This window comes from Taudactylus pleione, unplaced genomic scaffold, assembly GCF_031769625.1.
Source record: "Taudactylus pleione unplaced genomic scaffold, aTauple2 ptg000201l, whole genome shotgun sequence".
Lineage (NCBI taxonomy): Eukaryota > Metazoa > Chordata > Amphibia > Anura > Myobatrachidae > Taudactylus > Taudactylus pleione.
The window spans coordinates 45,272,748-45,295,313 of NW_028284603.1; the positions used below are offsets into that span (position 1 = coordinate 45,272,748).

General features: G+C 40.5%; 1 protein-coding gene across 3 annotated transcripts in view; it reads left to right on the forward strand.

Moving 5' to 3' along the window:
- The window catches only part of RRBP1 (ribosome binding protein 1), a 93,630-nt gene that overhangs the window by 43,106 nt on the left and 27,958 nt on the right, over positions 1-22,566 (forward strand). For all 3 annotated transcript variants that reach the window (XM_088477353.1, XM_088477354.1, XM_088477352.1), the window contains exons 3-11: positions 1,059-1,207; positions 2,238-2,360; positions 3,985-4,137; positions 7,480-7,598; positions 9,243-9,396; positions 12,774-12,912; positions 16,249-16,436; positions 19,980-20,017; positions 20,818-20,908. In XM_088477353.1, the coding sequence (XP_088333479.1) occupies positions 1,059-1,207; positions 2,238-2,360; positions 3,985-4,137; positions 7,480-7,598; positions 9,243-9,396; positions 12,774-12,912; positions 16,249-16,436; positions 19,980-20,017; positions 20,818-20,908 (1,154 nt within the window). The remainder of the gene's footprint in view (positions 1-1,058; positions 1,208-2,237; positions 2,361-3,984; positions 4,138-7,479; positions 7,599-9,242; positions 9,397-12,773; positions 12,913-16,248; positions 16,437-19,979; positions 20,018-20,817; positions 20,909-22,566) is intronic.

The window sequence follows — 22,566 nt, forward strand, 5'->3', positions numbered from 1 at the left end:
CTAATCCCCCCTCTAAGTGCCTAAACCTAATCCCCACTTCCCCGCTGCCTAAACCTAAGTCCCCCGGGGGTGCCTAACCCTAACCCCCCCTTCCCCTAGCCTAAATCTAACCCTCCCGGGGGGTGTCTAACCCTAAGTCCCCCCGGGAGCCCTAAATCTAACCCTCCACCCCCCACAGCTGCCGGCGTCCGGCTTACCCTCATTCGGTATGCCGGGCGTCGGTCTTCCGGCGTCTGGTTAATGACAGGCATCGAGTTTTCGACGCCTGTCATTAGTACCACGCCGGGAGTAGAAAGTCTGGAAGCCGGCGAGGGTAAAACTGGCCATACACCAGACCAACTTTCCTCCACTCATCCAAAGAGTTGGCTGCACACAGAACCCTGAGCTCTGTCGACGGCTTTGTTCGCACACCCCTAGTTAGGGGATTGCATCTGCCCCTAAGAGTTATAAATCAGTAAACATGTGACACAGATTCCCTGTAGATTGTAAGCTTGCGAGCAGGACCCTCTAGCCTTTTTGTGTCATTATACAGTATTGTTTTATTACTGTTTTATTCCCAATTGTAAAACACAATGGAATTAGCTGGTGCTATATAATTAACTGTTGAGAAATAGATACATTTTGGATTAGTGTCATACAGCGATGCTTGTATTGTTTACAAGATCCAGGTCATGGCATCATTTAGCCTAGATCTATTTCATAATCTGCTATTCACCTAACACATTTTATCCTGAAAAATCTCCTGGTCAATAAACTTAATGATCAGTGAATGAAGCAATTTTATTTGTCTCCTCTCTATTTCATAGAACTTTCTCTACAGGGAATTATTGATTATGTGTCTAAAAATTAAACCGTTTTACCCATTTTTCCACTGCTAACAACAATTCTTTCAATGTATGTAAAGGCTTTACATATTTATTCCTACAAAACATCTTCGGACTTAAATATGTGACCCTTCAGGTTCTCAGTTTCCAATTTTTTCTTCTGGTTAATCTCTGTGTAAGAACATTAGAGTATAACTGTGACACTGACCTTTGTTCTCATCATGTATTTTACAGCTTCTAGTGAACTGGATGGCGCTCTTTTCCTCCCATACAAGACCCTTGTTTCCACCATCAGCAGCATGGTTTTCAGCGAAGGAGAAGCACAGAAGCTTATTGAAATACTAACCGAGAAAAATGGCATCAAGCAGGACACATGGCACACAGTAATACAACTCTCACTGTTATCTTGTATATTGAAAACAGCTTCTAATGACTTATGGTCCCCATACATCTACGATAGATTGGGGCAATTCCCCGTTCTGCTGATGGCGGGGTCTGGGAATCAGGAATATTCAACATGTTGAAAGATCTCGATTCCCCGATCCCGACTCGAAAATGGTCGGAATCTGCAAATACGGGATTTTTAACATGCAGAATTTTCCTGATGGATCACCGATCGATGGCCGACAATCAGCGTTTCCAATCAACAGATTGGGTAGGGGAATCAGGGTAATGCGCCTCAGATGTATGGGCCCAATTAGCCAAAATAGTAGTGTACCTTGCTCCACAGTCTTAAGGCCCTTACACACTAGACGATCTGCAAACAATGCAATGTCGTCAACGATTTCCCCTGAACTTCCTGGAGCTCCTGGGCAAACGATATTGCCCTTACACAGTGTGTAATCTGACCAACAACCTAACAATATAGGTCATTATAGATATAGGGTCGTTAACGAGATTGGCAGATCTTCCTGCTTGCAGGGAAGATCTGAGAATGCGGCCAATGACCAGCGGGAGCGCATATCGGCATCACTATAATTCACGCACTGCATGATTTGCAAGATTAACATTCCGATGCGTCAATATCCGCCAAAAAAATCGTCTAGTGTGTACCCACCTTTAGAAGGATGAGATAAGCATAGCAGCAGTTTCATGATAATGTAGTATAGCAATAGATTCATGTATTAGTGACAGAATGGCTGCTTCACTGTGTGTACAACACTTTAAGATGTAAAAACAGATTCAATCAGTGTGCACGTTAAATGTAAAAATATTTTCGTAATTTAGGGGGCAAAAAATGTTTAATATATTTGCTATAGTGCTTACTTTGCAAAATAATAGTACCTAGAAGTGAAACGGCTGGATGATACCAAGCATTAATCTCTCGCTTTCCTTTCTATCATTTTATTTTGTTGAAGAACACAAAAGCTCAGAACAATATAGGTTAAAAAAAAATGTTTGTCATATTTTCAGGCCACTCAGAAGGGAGATCCAGTTACAGCTCTGAAACGGCAGCTGGAGGAGAAAGAGAAATTGCTGTCAGCGGAACAAGAAGATGCAGCGGCTGCAAAAAATAGATTACGTGAAATGAATAAGGTGACTCATTGCATGGCCTTGGAACACCTGACACACGGCGTTATCACAGAAATCAGAAAGCACACAAAAATATAAAAAAGTGAATAAAAGAAAGAAATATATACAGTCCTCAAAAGTAGGCCCTATTTTACCTTTCCACTCTGCAAACAAATATATTAAGTCTTGTAGATACTCAAAAGGGTAACAGTTGACTATTTATATATTTATATACACTACTGGTCAAACATTTTTATTGAAATTGAAGCAATTGAAAGCCAGTGAATAACATAAAACAACAGCTAGAGGTTAATAAAAAAGTAAAGTTTTGCAATAACAGAAAAATAGTTGATTTACTTACCTTGTCGGGATTTGAAGTATGGTAAATCATACTGATCCCTTCCCACAGGCCTGTGTCACCTTGCACACTGTTGACCATTTAACCCTGTCGACCTTAGACCATGTCAACCTTTTAACTTTTAACTCTGTCGACCAATTTGCATGTTGACCATCTGGTGTTAATCTTTTGATTGTCTGGACAAAATTTACTAAGCGGCGGGTTCTAAACCCCGGCAGTTTGACGGCGGGTTCTATTCTGTTCTAAACCCCGGGAGTTTGGTGGCGGTTTTGCAGCAGTTTCTAAATGACAGCCCTGTTCTACTCTATTCTAAAATGTGTTTTGACGGGACTTTTGCAGCGCTTTTGGCCTTAGTAAATCTGCAGATAGCAAAACCGCCGCCAAACCGCAGTCAAAACACATTTTAGAATAGAATAAAACAGGGCTGTCATTTAGAAACCGCTGCAAAACCGCCACCAAACCCCCGGAGTTTAGTACAGAATAGAACCCACTGTCAAACCACCACCAAACCGCCGGGGTTTAGAAACCGCCGCTTAGTAAATTTTGCCCTCTATCTAGACACTGTAGATCTTCCATCTCTGTACCGTTTAGGCTTTAGCTTATTATTATTATTATTTATTTATATGGCGTCACAAGTGTTCCGCAGCGTACATAAACAAATTGTTGACAAGCGACTTAAGCTGTAAAGATTTTCTGTCCAACCATCCAACTAGTTGATTGGTTGGAATGAAAATCTGGTAACGTATGGGAGTAAATGATGATCAGCAATTTGCTCCTAAATGCCAAAAAACATGAAAATGGCCGTCAGACAAGTTTGTTAAATGTTTGATCTAAAAAATTTGTTCAGACAACAGTTTTTGTCCATTTTCCGGCGTTTGGGAGCAAATTGCTGATTCTCATTTGCTTTCATACCTTACCAGATTTTCATTCCAACCAATCAATTAGTTGGATGGCTGGACAGAAAATCTTTACGTGTGTATGCAGCTTTACAGAACAATACAATACAGGACCAGGACATGGATAATATATATTGCTACATTAGCAACCATATAAGCAACAGAGCATTAGCACCCAAGTAAGAAGTAGAAACTAAAGTAGGGAGAAGCACAAGAGGAGAGAGGGCCCTGCTCGTAAGAGCTTACATTCTAAAAGAGCTAACTTACAGTACATAAAGAGTTATCCTTTCATAACTTGAGGACTGGAGTTTGGGATCTCCCTATGGTACGGTATCTTCCTTGTGTGCAGGACTGTTATTTCATTGCTACATTTGTTCATTGTATTACGATGCAGGAATTGACAGCTGAGAAAGCCAAGGTGAATAGCGTTGAATCCAAGCTCAAGGAGCAGATACTGTCCCGGGACCAGGAGATTAATGCATTGCAAGCCCGAATGCAGGCCAGTTACAAGGATCATGTGACTGAGATTCAGCAGCTGCAAGGAAAGGTAGGTACTTTGTAAAATGTTGGGGTGCTCTGTATTACGTTTAATACAGAATCAAGAATTCTGGCGCTTGCTAAGGAACCATCAAGCATTTTGCTCGCATAAATGCAGCAGACCAATGAAAGTTCACTTTAATTTTCAAACATACTGTGCTGTGAATATATAAGTTTGTGCACAGTGCGCTGGTTATTTTGGGTGTAAGCTATAGTCTGCACCATGCCCCCTAATGGGTTTTTAATTATGGTATGCATTTGTCACTACAATGAAGATACCCAGCCTTCCATTGCGATTGCAATTGCAGTAAAACAGTTCGTATTCCTGATTATCTTTTAAACCAGGTGTATCATGACTCTAAATTATATTTAAATATTTGTTGTCATTTAAATGAGGACTAACGGAACACATTATTATTTATATCTGCAAAATAGTAACGATTTGAATTGGATCATTATTAATGATCGTAAATTACAAAAAAAGACTGCAATAAAGGCTTATGCTTAGCACAAACTATACCTCTATTTATTAAGTACAAGACAGCTGTTAGTGTCAGGTGTTATTGATAGGGAGCGTCAGATACAAAATATGATGCCTGTCTTATTAAAATCCTAAATACGTACAGTATGTGTTTAATGTACTGGCCATTGGAGTTTATAGCAAAGTATATATCCAGTTGATTATGTCAAAGTTCATAATGTATATTATTTTGCTATGATATATTTCTTAGATTTAATTTTTTTTTTTTTATATTTTGCTTTAAATATTTATAATGTCTAAATCTGGAGCAGTCTGAGGAAACCTAAAACTGTTGTAATAAATAGTGTATATATATTTATTACCAGTCATTAATATAGCGCAAATACTTATTCTGCTGTGCTTATATTGTGCTAGTTGTAGCAAAGATTCTTGAACTATATGAAGTTTAATTTCTTGCTTTTCCCCAACCTGTTTGCTGTCTTGGGTGTGGTGGTAAGAAGCAATGGAACATGTCGTTCAATTTGTCTAAATATAGATAAGAGTATGAGGCAGGTGTATATCAAGGAAGTTCAACCTGTGCACAGTTACGTATGGGAAACACTGAAATTGTGAGTCATCAGGTGGCATGTAAGCCTCACCCTAGATTAGGGTTACCATGAAATATTAAATACGATGAGGAAACTCCAATCATATATAGAGAGATCTAACCAATTATATTTTAGTGAGGACTTCCCAGAATATTTTAATTATTTCTGTTTAGGAAAACATTTTGAATTAAAAGTGATTAGTTATTTTATATCTTGCTTCCAACACCCTTTCTGAATAGAACAAACTCAGAAGGCTATCAGAGGTCAAGTCTACATCAGAGCTCATTAGAAGATAGGATATGCAAATTATTTTACCTAAAATACATTCTGATTGTAAATGATGTAATGTTTACACTAACAGCCTGTGCAGTTAATCTTTATGATTCAATGAATGGTGATTAGCATATAGTAATTATTATAAATGAAAAAAATATACAATTTAAAAAAATTATATAGTCTCTCTAATCCTAATAGTGACAGGTCAAGAGAACATATTTGTAGGAGGGCGCAAATTTATAGTTTGCAGGGGAACACCCCAACACCGGTCCTGGTCAGAAGCTTAATATACACAATAGGAAATATATAGATAACAAACTAACATAATGTAATATATATGAAGATGAGTTTCTTAGTGCACATTGAAATAAAATTGTGAATGCCTATCTACCACAAATCAGATGGGTCTCTACGCTAGCTTTCCTATTTATAGTTTGTGTCTGTCATTGGCAAGGTGTTTTCCTATATAGTATAATAACAGTATATATTGCCCTTATTCCAAAAATATACTCTGTAGTTGCCTTATAGATTTTTGTTTAATAAAGAGACCAAATTGACATTTGACATTTAAATCTTATTTTTCCAATCAAATTATTACTAAAATGATTTTTATTGTGTGAGGTGTCATTTGTCTATCAGTTATTTTGTGTACCAAAATGAGTATAAATTTAAAACCCATCTGAGAACTCAACTGCCAAACAGTTAGCATGAGTAGCAATGCACCCACCTGGACAGTTCTTCACTAACACCCTTCCTGTGGACGAGGTAAAGTGACAGGCCGTGCACGATGCTACTCGTACATTACTCGCCGCAATAAAGCAATTCTCAGATATCACTAGTCCAGCATGTCTGTGCTACACATTTATGTATGTCTCCTGACTCACACAGGATGTGCATGCAGAAGGGAATTGTGGGAATATTTACAGTATGTCATTTCTCACAATCTGGTAGAATAGTATCCAATTAGAACCTGTATAAAATGAGGGGAGCGACAGCAGACATTACACTTTCTAAAGGACAATCTGTTGAATTTAGACTTTATGGTCTGTTTGACTTCTTATTTGCACACAATCTATTTTGGGGTGTATTCCATACTTGCCTACTCTCCCGGGACTGTCGGGAGCCTCCCGAAAATCGGGTGCCGCTCCCGACACCCCGCAAGACTAGGCAAGTCCCCCGAAATAGATGCCGGCGCCCCGCTAACCCCCGCGCCAGCCGCAAAAGTGGGCGGTGCGGGGGTGTGATGACGCGATTCAGCGCGAATCGCGTCATCGTAGCCCCGCCCACTGCCTTATAATGCCAGTAATATTGGCATTATAAAGCGGGGGCGGGGCCACTATGACGCGATCGCGTCGGCACGCCCCCGCTCCGCCTCTTTGACCCGCCCCCATCCTCCCTGCTGGACGGACCTGCCAGCCCCCTCCCGGATTCCCCTGCCGAGATGTCGGCAAGTATGGTGTATTCTAGCTTTTCTGAAAACTACATCTATCATGAACACATTTTTTTTTAGTTAATTGATTAACAAAATTACTATTTAAAGTATGGCAGAAAGTAGTGAATGCTATTCATTTTGTAGTATTCAAGTTGTGGCTATAACCTATTATTACATTTATTTTACACAAATAAAACTGATTTTGTGTTACATGTCATATCCTTTTTATGACCGTTGCTTAACAAAATTGCTTGTGTTCCAAAATCATTATGTTTTCGGAACACATTTTCTTGCATAAATGAATTGTGTGGCCCAGCACAAAAATATTTACAAACATCTGTACAATATGTCTGTTCATAATAATCTATTTTGTAGAAAAATATACTCTTGACAAGCTATATCTCATACTGTTGTTATATCATTGGTTTGTGGCAGTGAGAATAGCCCCGTCCCCTCCTGGATCTTATTGGTGGAAGACAAGTGCCGTCAACCACAGTGTGTTCAATTTGTCAGTGATTTCGTAGTTTTTTTTTTGTATTGTCACCTATTTAGATTTCTTTTTTTGTTGTAAAACAGATTCGGACTCTTCAAGATGAGCTTGAAAATGGCCCCAAAGCGCAGCTTGCTCGCCTGCAGCAGGAGAACTCTATTCTAAGAGATGCACTAAACCAAGCAACCAGCCAAACTGAGAGCAAGTAAGTATAAGCTAATCATGTATTGTCCTCGCTTACTAGCCAACGTGGTGCTTTTTGTATTTAACATTATTACCCCATTAAATGCAGGGGCTGAAATCGCAGAAGTGGCCGTGGTGAAAAGTGCAACATAATAAATTTACTCCCTTTCATTTTGAGGGCGAAAAAGTACAAAGTGGGGGTACAAGCATAAAAAGTAGCGAAATAGACTTCTTGGGGGTCTGCAAGTATGGGTAAGGTGTTTTTGGGATTGCAGGTGTTTGCAACAGGTGCGTTTTTCAAATTTTTTAAAAGTTCACTTTAGCGACTTTAAAATATGCTAGCACCCATTTTCAAGTACCCCAAATTTGGCTGGTCTATGTATTTTCTCAAAAGAAACTGCTTTATGCCATTCTTCACCACTTGTGCAAAGACACTAATTAGAGGCATTTGTGCCAACTTAAGTACCCCAAGCAGTTTAATTAGGACTAATCGGGCACTACTACATTGATCCCCAATGTTTCTGCATCTTTTTTTGTGGGGGTTCAGGCTGATTTCCTTGATTCTGACAGCACTTTCTGCCTGTTCTTACTTCGCGTGTCGTCGTTTTCGCGCCTTTTGGAATTGAATACAGCGAATAGCGGGGACGCACACGATAAGTTTCCGCGGCCAAAAGACGCGATGTAGGCGAAGAGTCCGGCAGGCGGAACTCTATTGCGGGTGCGTACTATTTGAATACCGCCCTAAGTGTCATGTGTATTTATTACAAGTTATTTATATAGTGCCATCATATTACACAGTGCTGTACAGATAATATTTATTCATTCTCATTAGTCCCTGCCCTATTATTAATTATATAAATTCCCTTATACATGAAGACTTACACACACTATAACTCATGTTAGTCAGTGACTAATTAACCTACCACTCTGTTTTTGTACTGTGGTGGGAAACCTGAGCACCTGGAGGATACCCAACTCAACATGGTAGAACATACAATCTCCACTTAGACCACTTACCCTTGGTAGTAATCTAATCACTGTGCCAAGATGTTTCCCACAGATGTTGTACTTTCTTGCTCTTGAATATGAATGTCAATTTAACATTTTCCACAGGTTCCTTTAAGTTACAATGGAAACAGTCCTTATTTGGCCACAAATCCCCTCGGGTAATACTGATGGACCCGGAAGGAGAAACGAACAAAAATATAGGGAATGATTGTCAATGTTCTTTTACAGGACAAATTCATGCAATTTGCACTCTCCCTGACATTAAAGTCAAAGTTCATTAAGTTTAACATATATAGAGATAAGTATTACATGTTTTTTGCATACAGACCTCAAAGCCCCTTGGGTTACCTTTCATTCTACACTGGCACTTCCACGCTGCTGAATATCTTCGTCCATTAGCCTTCCATGTCCTCAGGCCGCCACCTTTATCTCATCACCATCCCTGTGCCAATTAGAATCATGCTCTTTAGTTCTACTTGTTTCTCATTACAAAATTCCATCTCTCTCATTTCTCTCTCTCTTCCGAGGTCTCATATAGCAAAACCCCATTTCTTTTTTTTCTTGCTAATTTTCTTAATCACTCCTGTCTATAAATGCATCCTATATAATACATCAGTGCCATTGAAATGTCAGCAATAGTAACATGCTGTTCTTTTAGGCAGAATGCTGAACTGGCTAAGCTTCGTCAGGAATGCAGCAAACTATCCAAAGAGCTCACAGAAAAGTCAGAAGCTCTGCAACAAGAAGAGCAGCGACGAAAGAATCTGGATGGTAAAATCTCTGGTTACGAGAAGCAGCTGTCCCAACTGCAGGTAAGGCCACCATAAATCCTTCTCTTAGATGCATTTACATATACTGCTCATGTGTGGACTCTAGCACTGGGTGAAAGGACACTTAGGGCGGTATCCTACTAGCCCCGAATTTTCATGTGCAAAAAACTGCAGTTTATCACGATTATACCTGATGTTTTTTTTCGGGCTGTCCATTTAGCCTTTGTTTTCTCGGCTGAAAAATGTTCCATTTTCGCCCGAAAACACATACGGTAGATATGTGAACTTATCAAGGATTCTATGGGGTCAATCCAATTAGGTGCGAATTGCGAAGTGCGAGTTGCTATTTTAACTTCGAATTCATTTTGCATTTCAATTAGCCACTCGCACTGAATCAGTCAGACTGAATTCGCAACCTTCCATTCACACCTCCCTGAGAGATGGAAAGGAAAATCATTATTTTAAGGTTGAAATGTTGGGACACTATGCTGAACCCCTTGGACACACCCCTAATGACTAATTAGGCAATTGGAAGTTTCCAATTAGTTTAATTAGTCTTAGTTACATGTCATTTTTTGGGGTAAAAAAATATTGACCTTAAATTACGCTAAAATCAACTTTTTCATTAGTTTAGGCACCCCAAATTTAATTCCAATAAGTTTTTAGTTGTTAGATATATTATTTTTACTTTTCAAGGTGTCCTCAAAGTGCCCCAATATCACCCTTTTTCCAACTTTTTTTTTCAGCATTTTTTTCATTTAATTTGTTTGAGATTCAACTACAAAAGTTTGTTTTTTATAATTTTATTTCATTTAAAAACACAAATCAGCCATTTGACACCATTTAAAAACCTAAAGTACCTTCCTAATACCCACAAACAGTCCTGCTAACAAAATTATCCATTTTGGGGGTCCAGGGTGGTCTCCCCACATTTTCATGCATTTCTCTCAAATCTCATTTGGCAGTCAATTTGCACCCCTCTGCTACGAGTAGTGCAAATAGGCATTTTTAATTGGATTGGAGAATTCTCAGGAGCGCGCTTCAATGCAAAGTCTGCGAATTTGAAGAGACAAACTCACTACTCGCAATTCACACCTAATTGGATTGACCCCCTATGTATTTTCGCGATCTCGGCGGCGAAAACAGGGCATTTATATATTCAAGCCTTCTTTAAGTTTTGTTTAGCTTTCTCAAAAGATTACAAATATAAATAAAAGCATATTATTTCAGTCTAATTTTAATATATAACCGTTAACAGTAAATTAGCTACTTATTTGAGCAAATATACAAGATATATAATAGTCATCTATACCTACAAATGTTACCTCATTAAAGTGTTAAATTAGGTCATACACCCAATATAAAGTATTGTTGTAATAAATTGTTAATGAAAAATGCATTTTCAACTTGTTACTGCTATAACCAAGCTGTTTACAGATTTCTTCTGTTATGTTTTTAGGCAATTTGCAGATTTAATTTTCTGTTGTAAATCTTTAAAGTTATTTAACAAACTTTTACAAACATCAATCTTTTTTTAAGCTTTACAATGGAAAAGAAATAATAATGTACAAAATGAAAAGAAACAACACCTGCATCGTAGAGAATACCAGATTGTTCTCTGCACAGATCAGATTCCATCCTGTTGACCATGAAGCAGGCAATGGCGAGCAGCCCTAGTTTGGATAGGCTTTTATCATGTATAAGCTGTATACATTGTTGGCCCAGTTAAATGCTGGGCCGTTCCTTACCAGACTGTGGGGTAGATGTATGAAGCAGTGAAAAGAGTGGAAAAGTTGCCCATGGCAGCCAATCAGCTTTGAGGTAACTTTTATCAAATACATTCTATAAAATGATAGGAAGAAGCTGATTGGTTGCCATAGGTAACGTCTCCACTGTCAAACTTCTTCACTGTTTTCACTGCTTCATACATCTGTGTTCTTGTAGCTGCCCTTCCCTGTTTAAAACCCATGAGGCTACCATGTAATCCTGGTCTACAGAGTGTCAGTCTTGGGTTTATCAGGTCTAGACCTATATTGAATCTTCTCCCAAAAATGCTTTTATTTCACATTCAAATGCGGTGGTACCTAGCGCGTGTGTGTGTTTCTACCTTGTGGCCAAAACATGGGGATGTGGAGCATGTGGGATTGGAGAGGATGGGGGAGCTTTACTAAAGGAATGTGTGTGACCTGTGTGAACCTACGAGTGTAAGAGGTTCTGGATTAGTGTGGGTGTCTGTCATGTGTCTACTGATATGCGTAGTTGTGTGTAGGGTATATGAGTGTGTGAGTGGATGTATGGTAATTGTAATGAGAACGGTGACACAAAAATTTTGTGAATTAGTTGCTATGATGTCAAATACAATAAATCAATGGCGGGTGGTGGTATAGAGCGACGCACTGTAATGCTTACTTAGTCTCAGTTCTCTGATGGAGTAATATTCTGCAATGTAGCAATAAGTGTGGTAACAGAACCAGACCTTGGAAACCAGGTGTCTCCTTCCAATGGTTCTGGTGTAGCGATATTCAGAGTGTGCAGAGTTCTTCTAGCATAGTGTATAGAACTTACTAGTGGTTAGGTGGCTTTAGTTAGTGTCCAGGAGCTTCTACTTTTCAGGCTTCAGCTTAGTGGTGAACCACGTTGTTCTTCCCCGGCCGGGAGAAGTTTTGTGCACCAGAAGAGACTTGCGTACCTGATACCAGTGTAGCATACCTTGCTGAGTACAAACTCTTCATCTCCCGACACTTCAGAGGTGTGGATGAGCTTATTATGTGGTGCAGTTTCAGTAGAGGAAGAATGTGCTGTGTTGTTCGGATGAGGAGTAGATGTGATGTTTGTCTCTGGTCCAGTGCTGGTGGTGTCACTGCCCGTCATTGTATGCAGGACCATTGGTAGCAGAGGACAGAGAGGGTGGTGGTGATGTGTAGGTTGCCATTGCAGAAGAGAGGCTGGGACTTTGACCAGATAGAGGCTGCAATGTTACAAGTACATCTACTTTACTATAAGTAGGCAATGCAAAAAGGTTATAAAGGAGATCATTCATCATCCATGGTGGGTATTCCATTCTGGACCTGTATGGTTACTTACATAGTGGTGTTTGGGGGCTTAGTATAAGGGTAGGATAATATTTTTATAGTAATCATTAGGCTGCCTTAAATACAATGTACAGTATCACTTAGTCTTTCATATTTCTCCTGTGCTGTTTGGAAAAATGTTAATAATAACTCTTGTGTATATGTGTTCACATTATCTTCACAACTGGAAACTGATATAGAAATGTGATTTTTGTATATTTTTTCTGTTTTAGAAAGATATCCTCTGTTACTGCTCATTATAATACACTCATATATTTCATCCACACTCTGAAGATTAACTGTTTGTTATATACTGTATGTTCTTTATTTTCTCATTTGTCTTTTAAGAGTTTGCAGCAGGAGAGTGAAAGTACATTACAGAAACGGTTAGATGAAATGAGTGAAGAATTGCGCAGGTCGCAGAACAGTTACAAAACTCTCCTTGCAGATACAGAAAAGGCCAAAGCAGAGCAGAAGAACTTGGCAGGTGAGAGGACAATCTGTTTTTAGTAGGTAAATCACTCTCCGTTCCTATATGGACAATCTAACTGGTATCCGTACCCTAATAAACATATAGAAATAATCATTGGTGCAGTTAGTACTGAGTAACTGGGTTGGACTGGCCCACAGGGGTACAGGGGAATCCCTCGGTGGGCCGCAGTGCCTGTGGACCCACCCCCACCTCTAGGAATCAGGTTTAAGACTGTGCACTTGAACTATACATTATACATATGTTACATTATACTGCACAGGACTATGGTGTATTTTCTACAATGCATTGCTGTTATTAATCTGGTACATTATCATGCAAGCACTAGCAATATTCACTATATATACATTTTTAAGGAACCCAGTCCATGCACTCTCTAATGGTTAGCCAAGCCTCTGTGGAGGCTGGCCACACCCCCTTTAGAGGCTGGCCACACCCCTAAATTTGGGCCCCTATCACTGCATTCTCCCGGTGGGCCCTTTATGCCCCAGTCTGACACTGCTGCGTAATGATGCCATCAATGGACAAATAATGTAAATGGTAAAAGACTGGACAGGTTCATTATTAATCCAAGCACATAAAATAGTATGAAGTCATATGAACGATATGCAGTACACTGTACAGTAAGCAATGACAATGACCTATGAACCAGCTGTAATTCAGAGCATAGTTGAGGAAGGCCGTTCATATATTCATGCTCTAGGAATTAATGTATATAACTTGTTAGTTGGATTGATTACAAGTTGTCTCTATTGAGGTCTGAATATTGGCCAGGTTGGTTGATCACCGAAGGTAATTTCTCTTTTTGTACATGGGAATAATAATTTATCCTATTAATGTAATTCTTCTGTTAAAGAAGCTGAGTTTCCTATATAAAGATGAAAACACTTTTCAAAACCTACAGTATTTGGGAACACAAAAATGAGTTTAATATTAACAGGTGCACACACTCATTACATCACTGTCAAATTAATGAGACAAATTATATTTGTCATCCACTTAGTCATAAATCTGCATGTAAAACACTACATTGTGCCTCTTATATGAATAAAAGATTTTGTTTTCATAATCATAGCTCTCTGTTTTTCATCCTTCAGGTTGCATATACACCAGTGAACACAGGGCCTGATTCAGAGTCGGACGCTCTGACCAGAGCGCTCGCTCTGAATCAGGGCCCTCCTACCTAAAATTGGAGCGTCCTCCTGGACGCTCGCATAGCTGTGGGTGACCACCCACAGCTTATGCGAGCGGCCAAAAAGATGGTCGCGATGGTCAAGACCATCGCGACCATCGGGCTTGCGACGAGACCCTTGTGGTAGGGTCTCGTCTGCAGCAAGCACGGAGTGCTTTTGGCTCTATCAGAGCCAAAAACACTCCCACTGACATCACTAGTGATGTCAGTGGGGCCGGACCCAGACGGTAGGCGTTCCCATGGGAACGCCTCCGTCTGGGCATCCACGCCCCTGGCATGCCCACCAAAGGGGGCGTGCTGTCAATCACCATCGACAGCACGCCCCCTTTGGAGCGAGACCCCGAGCGTCGGCTTCCCCGTCGCTCGCCGGGTCTCGCGCATGAGCACGACGGAGCAGCCGCCGTCGCGCACATGCGCATTTGGGTAACCTCGACCCGTTTGCGAGCGTACAGCGCTCGCGAGCGGGTCTGAATGAGACCCACATACACACTTAGGGGCCTATGGGGCCAATCCTATTCCGTGCGAAGGGTGCGATGTGCCGTTGCAACGGCATTAAAACGCCGGCAACGGACCGGCACATCGCACTCTTCGCAGCCTGACTCAACCCTGAATTCTCCACATTTTGCTCACAGCCCTGCGGGGCTGCGAGCAAAATTTGGCGAAAGTCGGGCTCGCCACTTCCACAATGACTCGCACTGGCGAGATCATCGCACAGAATAGGATTGACCCCTATGTATCAAAGTTGTGAGAGTGATACAGTTGTGAGAGATAAAGTACTAACCAATCAGCTTCCAATTTACATTTTGCAGACTGTGTTTAAAAAATTATAGTTAGGAGCTGATTGGTTAGCACTTTATCTCTCACAATTTTATCACTCTCACAGCTTTGATACATAGACCCCTTAGGGGACTATTCATGAAAGCTTGGAGAGAGATAAAATTGTGAAAATAGCCTGTAAAGTGACATTTAGGAGCAGATTGGTTGGTACTTTATCTCACAATAATAATTCTCATAATTTTATCTCTCTCCAAGCTTTCATGTATAGCCCTTTTTGTGCAGATCAATCATTTTGTTCATAACTCTATATCAGCCCAGTGTTAACTGACTTCTAAGACATTTATCAGGGAGATGTACTAAGCCTTGAGAAGTGAGTGATAAAGTTCCAACCAATCAGCTCCTAACTGTCACATTACAGGCTGTGTTTGAAAAATGGCGGTTAGAAGCTGATTGGCTGCTACATTATAACTCTCCACTTTATCACTTTTTTAGGCTTAGTACATCTCCCCATGTGAGATTGCCATTCATTGCATACTTACTTACCTACTCCTCTGGAAGGTGCGGGAAACCCCTGATTTTTTTAGTTAAGTGGGCAGGATGGGGAGATTAAGTGTTGGAAATTGCGTCGCCCCTCCCCACGTACCTGTGATTAGTGACATTTTTACATAATGGGGTGAAGCCTAATGACATGAGAGCCCAACCCAGCTTCCCGAGGCAGTCAGCTGCATCTCCTCTCTGGGCTTCTCCCAGAGAGGAGGAATTCAAAGTCAATAAGTATGATCAAGTGGCTCTGAATGATTTGCTAGTGTCAATAGCCATACAGCAAGACTGTCTGTTCTGCATAGGAAACATGCTTACCCCAATAAACCCAAATTACCCCAAATGTTCTTAATTAATTCTGGGCCTGATTCATAGTTGTGTTAATGTAGCAGCTCATGTAAATGGATGCTTCCTGCCGGCATCTCTGATCTGCTGCTGCATCCGAGGACACAGCATCAGATCAACTGCATGAACATCGGACATCTGAGTAACCCTCAGGTTATTCAGGACGTCCGGTGAAATCATGCTGCCGGGGCCAGTGAAGCTGCACCTGAGAACTCAACCAATGGCTTCGGCACACCCCTGTTTTCTGGAACATCTTTGCCTCCAAACGCCAGCAGCATGCCATTTATGCTGCAGCTTTTGGGGCACTGCGAGCAACATCGCAGGACCTGATCTGCACATGCGGAGATCAGAAAAAAATCAGCAAACTGAAAAAAAATTGCTCCAGCGTTCAACTATAAATCATCCCCTCTAATTTTGCAACAACCACATGCTGCAAAGTTGTTTGTGGTGTCTGATGTTTTTCTTATTTTTAATCCCAGATCTTCAGACTAAACTGATGTCTTATGAAGCTGAAGGCAAACAGAAATCGGAGGAGTTGGACAAACTAAACCAAAAGCTTCAAGAGGTCACAGGGGAAAACACACATCTCTTGGATAGGATAAAATCCATTGAAGCTTTGCTGGAAGCAGGACAAAGCAAAGACACAGAAAAAGAGAAGCAGCAACAGGTTAGCAATGCAGTCTCTGAAATCTGACTTTTCAGTAGCCACACACTTAACCTCAGGTGTGAGTAATGGCTTTTTTTAATGCTTCTTTGTTTACATAATTGATGAAAAATAAATAGGCCTATGTGTTTAACGTTCCGAAACGAATATAAAAAGCTTACATACCAAAATAATAAAGTTTTCAGTAATCTTGTCCCACTGCAAGTTATCCAGGCTCCCCCTGTGAGAACATGCACACACAGCTAATTACTATGGCACCTTACCGCCCACACACAGAGACGTCACTAAGACACATAGGTGTCTTCTTTTTGTTGCTACTTCTGTCCCAGCAGATTAATCACTGAACCATTTTAGTTTAAAGAATGTTGTGTACAGGTTTAGTGGTCTTTAGTAGTATGGACTCCTTGAAGCATTTTAAAACTTTCAAAGTGGGCAGTGCAGATGGTGTAATGGTTAGCATTAATGCCTCACAGCACTGAGGTTGTGGGTACGATTTCCACTACGGCCCTAACTGTGTGGAGTTTGTATATTCTCCCTGTGTTTGTATGGGTTTCCTTTAGGTACTGCGGTTTCTTCCCACACTCCAAAAATATACTGGTAGGTTAATTGGCTCCCAACAAAAATTAACCCTAGTGTGTAATGTGTATGTGTGTGATAGGGAATATAGATTGTAAGCTCCACTTTGGCAGGGACTGATGTAAATGGATAAATATTCTCTATAAAGCACTGCGGAATATGTGTGCACTATATAAATAACTGGTAATAAATAATAATTGATAAAGTGGAGTCGTAATGTTTCAATAATACTTCAGAAGAGTCAATAACAGCTGAATCTTGGTACCGTTTGCTAACCATTTTGCCCCATATCCCTTGCACGACAGGACTTAAAAAGTCTGAGTACAGATACCTTGTTTTGTAGGGATCCGTTCATAAAAAAAGACTATAAGAAAGTGAAGGGATCAGGCAAATTTTGAGAATATATGTCTAGAGAGCTTAGTAGTAATCGCAAACCATGAGAAATAAGTATCGTGAGAAAAAGAATATTATTCAAAATATGAGGAGGGACTGATAACCTAGGAACATGTAAAAGAGCAGCAGGAGAGTATGGAGAAAATAATTCCAGCTCAGAAGGCTTGTGGGTATAATTTCAGTACCTAATAACCAATCGGTAATTTAGCGGGAAAAACATTTTACAGGTTAAAATCGAAATATTAGTTAGGTACTACAAGGCCTCCTCCCTCCCTCTGTAATTGCATCTTTGCCTTAGCTGTACAAGGTTTTTTATGTAGCCACAGAAAAACAGTAATTAACTTAACAGCGGGCAAAGTCAGATAGGGAAAGACAGGTAGGAAACATCTGGATAGGATAAGATAACTGGGGGAAAATACATTCCTAATAAAAGATATTCCTCCCAATAATGAAAGCAGAAGAAATGTCCATGTATCTTATATGTGAGTAATCTTAGTAATAACTAGGGTAAAGTTACGTTTATAAAAGATTGAAATCTCTAGGAACCAAAACACAGAAATATTTAAAATTTTATTTTGCAAGGTGGAATTGGCTTAAAACATTAGGTGCACTATATTATTAGGCATCCTGCACTATTGTGTTTTTTGCGGTCAATCCTCCAAAAATTAAGTTTTCTGAGGTTCGGCTGCTCACCGCATATGCACCAAGCCCCAGAATGCCATACATTCCAGGTCTTGGAAGCGGTGGGCCACTCCACCTTTAGATGACATTGCCCAATAGAAGTCTATGGGCTCCTATTTGCAACTCCCGCCTAGGAGGGATCCAATCGGATCCCTCTCAGCACCCCCCATGGCACGAGCATCCTTCTGCGCATGCACAGAGGTACTTCTGTGTCATAAACCCTGAGGTCCCTCTCTCGCAAAGCACAGCTCTTATCGAGAGAGTTGTCCTTTGCGATTTTATTCATGCATACTGGCGTTATTTACGCTGGCATGCATGCGATGATAGCTGGATGCAAAGCATGCAAAATGCGATGTTTGATGCATGCCTGTTTTTTGGGGTCCAGGAAGGTCACTCCACTTTTTCAAGCACTTCTCTTACATCGCATTTGGCTGAAGGATATTGGCTCCCCAAGGTCGCAAGTGACTGAACCACAGAGATCACCTTTCTAATATTAACCATGGAGTGGCACCCCAGTGCTGGGGGGTAAGGAGGGAGCTAGCGGCAGGCAGTACAGGGGGTAGGGAGAAGGCAATGGTAGATATAAGTGGTTGCAGTGTTCCACCTGCTGGGAGCCCCCGGCCGAGTCACTGTTGTCGACATGCAGCTCCCTCCTGTCCCATTATTATTAGTAGTAGTACTGTATTTATTAAAGAAAAAAACACACATACATTTGCCCTCACAGGGAATAAGAACAAACAGCAGGCTTAGGATATAAACAATAGCATTAAATTAACAGTAAACCCATAGGGTGAAGCAGGTGAGAACAACCAATGGGGTAGAGTGAGATTGATGTCTACACACATAATATCAACCCAACAGAAGAGTAGTATAGTAAATTGTAAATGGGCCAGAGAGTCCAGACAGAGAGCAGGCCAATCTAGCAGTGATAAAAACACTCATTGGAAGTTCTGGGCAAATAATGTCCACATGTATAATGCAATGGGGGCAAAAGAGAAGGAGGGGGGTAGAACAAGTGACAAAGAAAGGGGCAAAACGAAGGAGAAGAAAAAGGGGACAACACACTGGGAAAATGTAGGTATCCCCCCACACCCCACCCACCTTGCTGCTGTAGAAAAGGGGAGTAGCAGTCAGATTTACCTCACCGTGACCAGCATCGCCGCAAGGAAAGAGCAGGAGCAGGCTCTGGAGCGCACCTCCACAGAGAGAATCTAGGACCCCAGTGGTCATGGAGACAGGTCCAGCGCAGGGGCAGGGGCAAGCCATCACGGTTGGGGACCGCCTCAGCAGCTAACGCCACGGGCACCCCAGCAGATTCAGATAAGTGCAGAGATGGGAACGCCAGCGTTAGAGCCATGGAGCCTCCCGGTCCCGGCAGGGGAAACTAACAGCCCCAGCAGGAGACTACTAATGTTAATCAGAGCAGGGGCTGGATCGAGACTTCAACGGGTCACTGCATAATCTTCTGGAGACTGAGCAGGATGGCGGGCTTTGAGGAAGGAAGGCTGTGATAGGTGGCATTTGGATCAGATGCTGCCGGCAGCTATTGGTTAAGGAGACGCCGCTGACTTGTCGAGAAAACGCCGCCACCGGCGATTGGCTGCTGCGGTACTGCCCACAGCGCGTCCTGTGGGACCCGAGCACTTTTAAAAACCGGGTCCTCAACTTCCTGCACCGCGTTAAAACGCGCTATACTGAGGTCTTTGTTAGTACTGTACATTATGTTGGCATCAATCTGACACCTCTCTACTTCTGCAGTGTACATTTTTACTTTTACTGGCTGGGAAAATTAACTTGCAGGATTTTCTCCATTACCTTAGTAAAATCGTACAGTAATAGATGAATAAGAAGTATTTAAGATGCATATAAATGATTGTTCCCTATTTATTTTTTTAGGAAAGTAAAGAAGCTGAATATGCAGAGTTACGAGCCAGGTAATAGAACTGTACAATAGTGGTGGGAACGCTCCTGTAATTATGGGATAGTAGCAGTTTCCTTTATATAGTGCTAGTAAATATAGATGCAGGAGAGCTGTTATTTGCCTGTCTATTATAAAGAACGTGGTGAATGAAAACGTGAATAAATTGTAAAGTAGTGGAGTTGGTGGGTATAGATAAAATATGAAAGATGCTTGTAATGAAAACAAGAGATAAAAAATATGCTTAGATAATATAATAATAGTAATAATTATGTAAAAAAACCAAATATAAATAGTAATAAATATGATAATGTGAAAAGAATACTTAAATACAATAAAATGAAAACAAAATGAAAATAAACGCTCCTGAAACTGTATGCCAGGTAATAGAACAAAGTACAAATACTCCAGAAACATATCATTGATACGTTGGTACAAAATTAAGTAGCAATGCATTACCAATGTTTTTATCACGAAAGTACATATGGTTTTAAGACCTGACCTCCTAATTACATTTTTGCTAATCCCATTGCTGTGACACCCATCACTCAGTGTTACAGCAATGTTTGTATTTTGCACCCCACAGTGTTTGTGGTATTCTTACTTTTATGAACAGGCTGGTCAAACTGCAACTTGAACCAATTATTCTAGCAGGAAATGGGTATCAGCTGCACATTCTATGTCGGGATACCTCAGTTGTATGAAATGATTGAATGTTTTTCTGCTTTGTTGTAGACATTCTCTCCGGACCATATTGTATTTTTTTTCTATGCTGTGGTATTTTGTATTTCATTATAATGTTCTTTTCTTTTGCAGACTTCAAGACAAAGAGGCTCAGATTCCCTTACTAGAAAAAGAAGTCATCGAGTTAAAAGAAGCAATTGAACAGCAGAAAAATAAAAATAATGTATGTACTATTTATTTTATCACACTGAAGTATTTTGCGTGACAGTGGCTTTTTGAAGATCAAACTGGTTTGACAACGTGTCCAAGGATAAATGAGAATATGAAATATAATTGCAATATCATGCAGGTGATTCAGAGGTGGGAGCAAAGCAAAAAAAAAGGGAGCACATTTGTACCTCGGAAAAACCATATTGCACTGCAGATGGGGCAAATTTCAAATGTGCAGCGAGATTTAGAGTGTGGGGGGGGATGGGGGTAGTGTTCTAGCTGAACTCTAAATTGCTGAGTAAAAATAAGCTGTCCAGTATTTGTGGGCTAACATGCAAAAGTATGCAGTATTTACCCTGCAAGGTTCCTAATTTTGTTTTGCTTTTATTCAGCGCCTATATTTAAAATAATAATGAACACATGAGTAAAACATGTATGGCCAACATTAGGTGGTATGATACACCCAAAAAGTTACTTTGGTCCTCAGATATCTAAAAATATATTTTACCTTTTAAATATACCAAATTGGTTCTCAATATATACAGTAATTTCCTAAGCAACATTATAATTAATGGGGTCCATACATCAAGGATCTGTTGGGCCAATTCCCCGTTCTTCCAATGACTGGGTCGGGTGATCTGCAAAATCCAACATGTTGGACAATCTCGATTCGCAGATTCCAACCCAAAAGGGATCAGAATTGGTGAGTTTGGGATTTTTAACATGTAATATATTGCAGATCCCCAAGGAAAACGAGTCTGCCAATAATTGGATTGGCTTTAGGGAATCGGGGATTTGCCCGTTAGATGTATGGCCTGCGTAACAGTAGGATATATGCAACAAGGTATTCAGGATGGTTAAACTATCTGCTCAAGTGAAATTGCATTGCCATAGCTACGTAGACTGTATGTACTAAATTTCTGATATGAACACAGCACTGATTATTAAAGTTATTAATGTCTACTGGAAGGTCCTACCTTCTCTGTGGCATATTTTTAGTCACAAATCTGCACGACCTTCTAAACTGTCAATTTGATATTGTTTTGACTTTCAAATGATCTGTTTTGCTGCTAAATGTATGAAGTTATTACCTGTTGAAGTGCATAGCCTGTATAATTAGGTGTGCTTTATGCTTATTTGTTTCCGAAGGCATGGTCTGGGAACACTTGAAAAAGTATGTTTTTACCATCTCAGGTGTCCCTCTTTTACTTTTTAGGGAATATTTAAAATAAATGCAAGTAATGCTAGCACGTTTTCATTGAAAGGAATTAGGCAGTGCAAAATGCTCAGCAATATTCCATATCTGTTCTCCATTTATGGCTTAAATATGTAATTTCTTATTCATCCAGTTGGGTAACACTAGGACATGGGATATAAAGCCTCAATAAGGAATTTGGCACTTTGAATAAAATCAAACTATATGTGCTCTTTTATTTCCCAATCCTGCTGGTGACTTGTTATTAGAGAGCCCACAAGACTAGGGTGCATTCTTGCTGCCCTGCATCAGTAGCCTGCAATTTTATTTAAAATTTAGGTTACTTTGAAGCAGGCAACGTCTCTGGGCTGGCTGCAAATACATCCTCCCACCACATCCTGCTCCCAGTGTGGCACTACCTGTAGATGGGAGAGCAACTAGGTATGTAACTCCCATCTCCTGACTCCAGGGTAAGA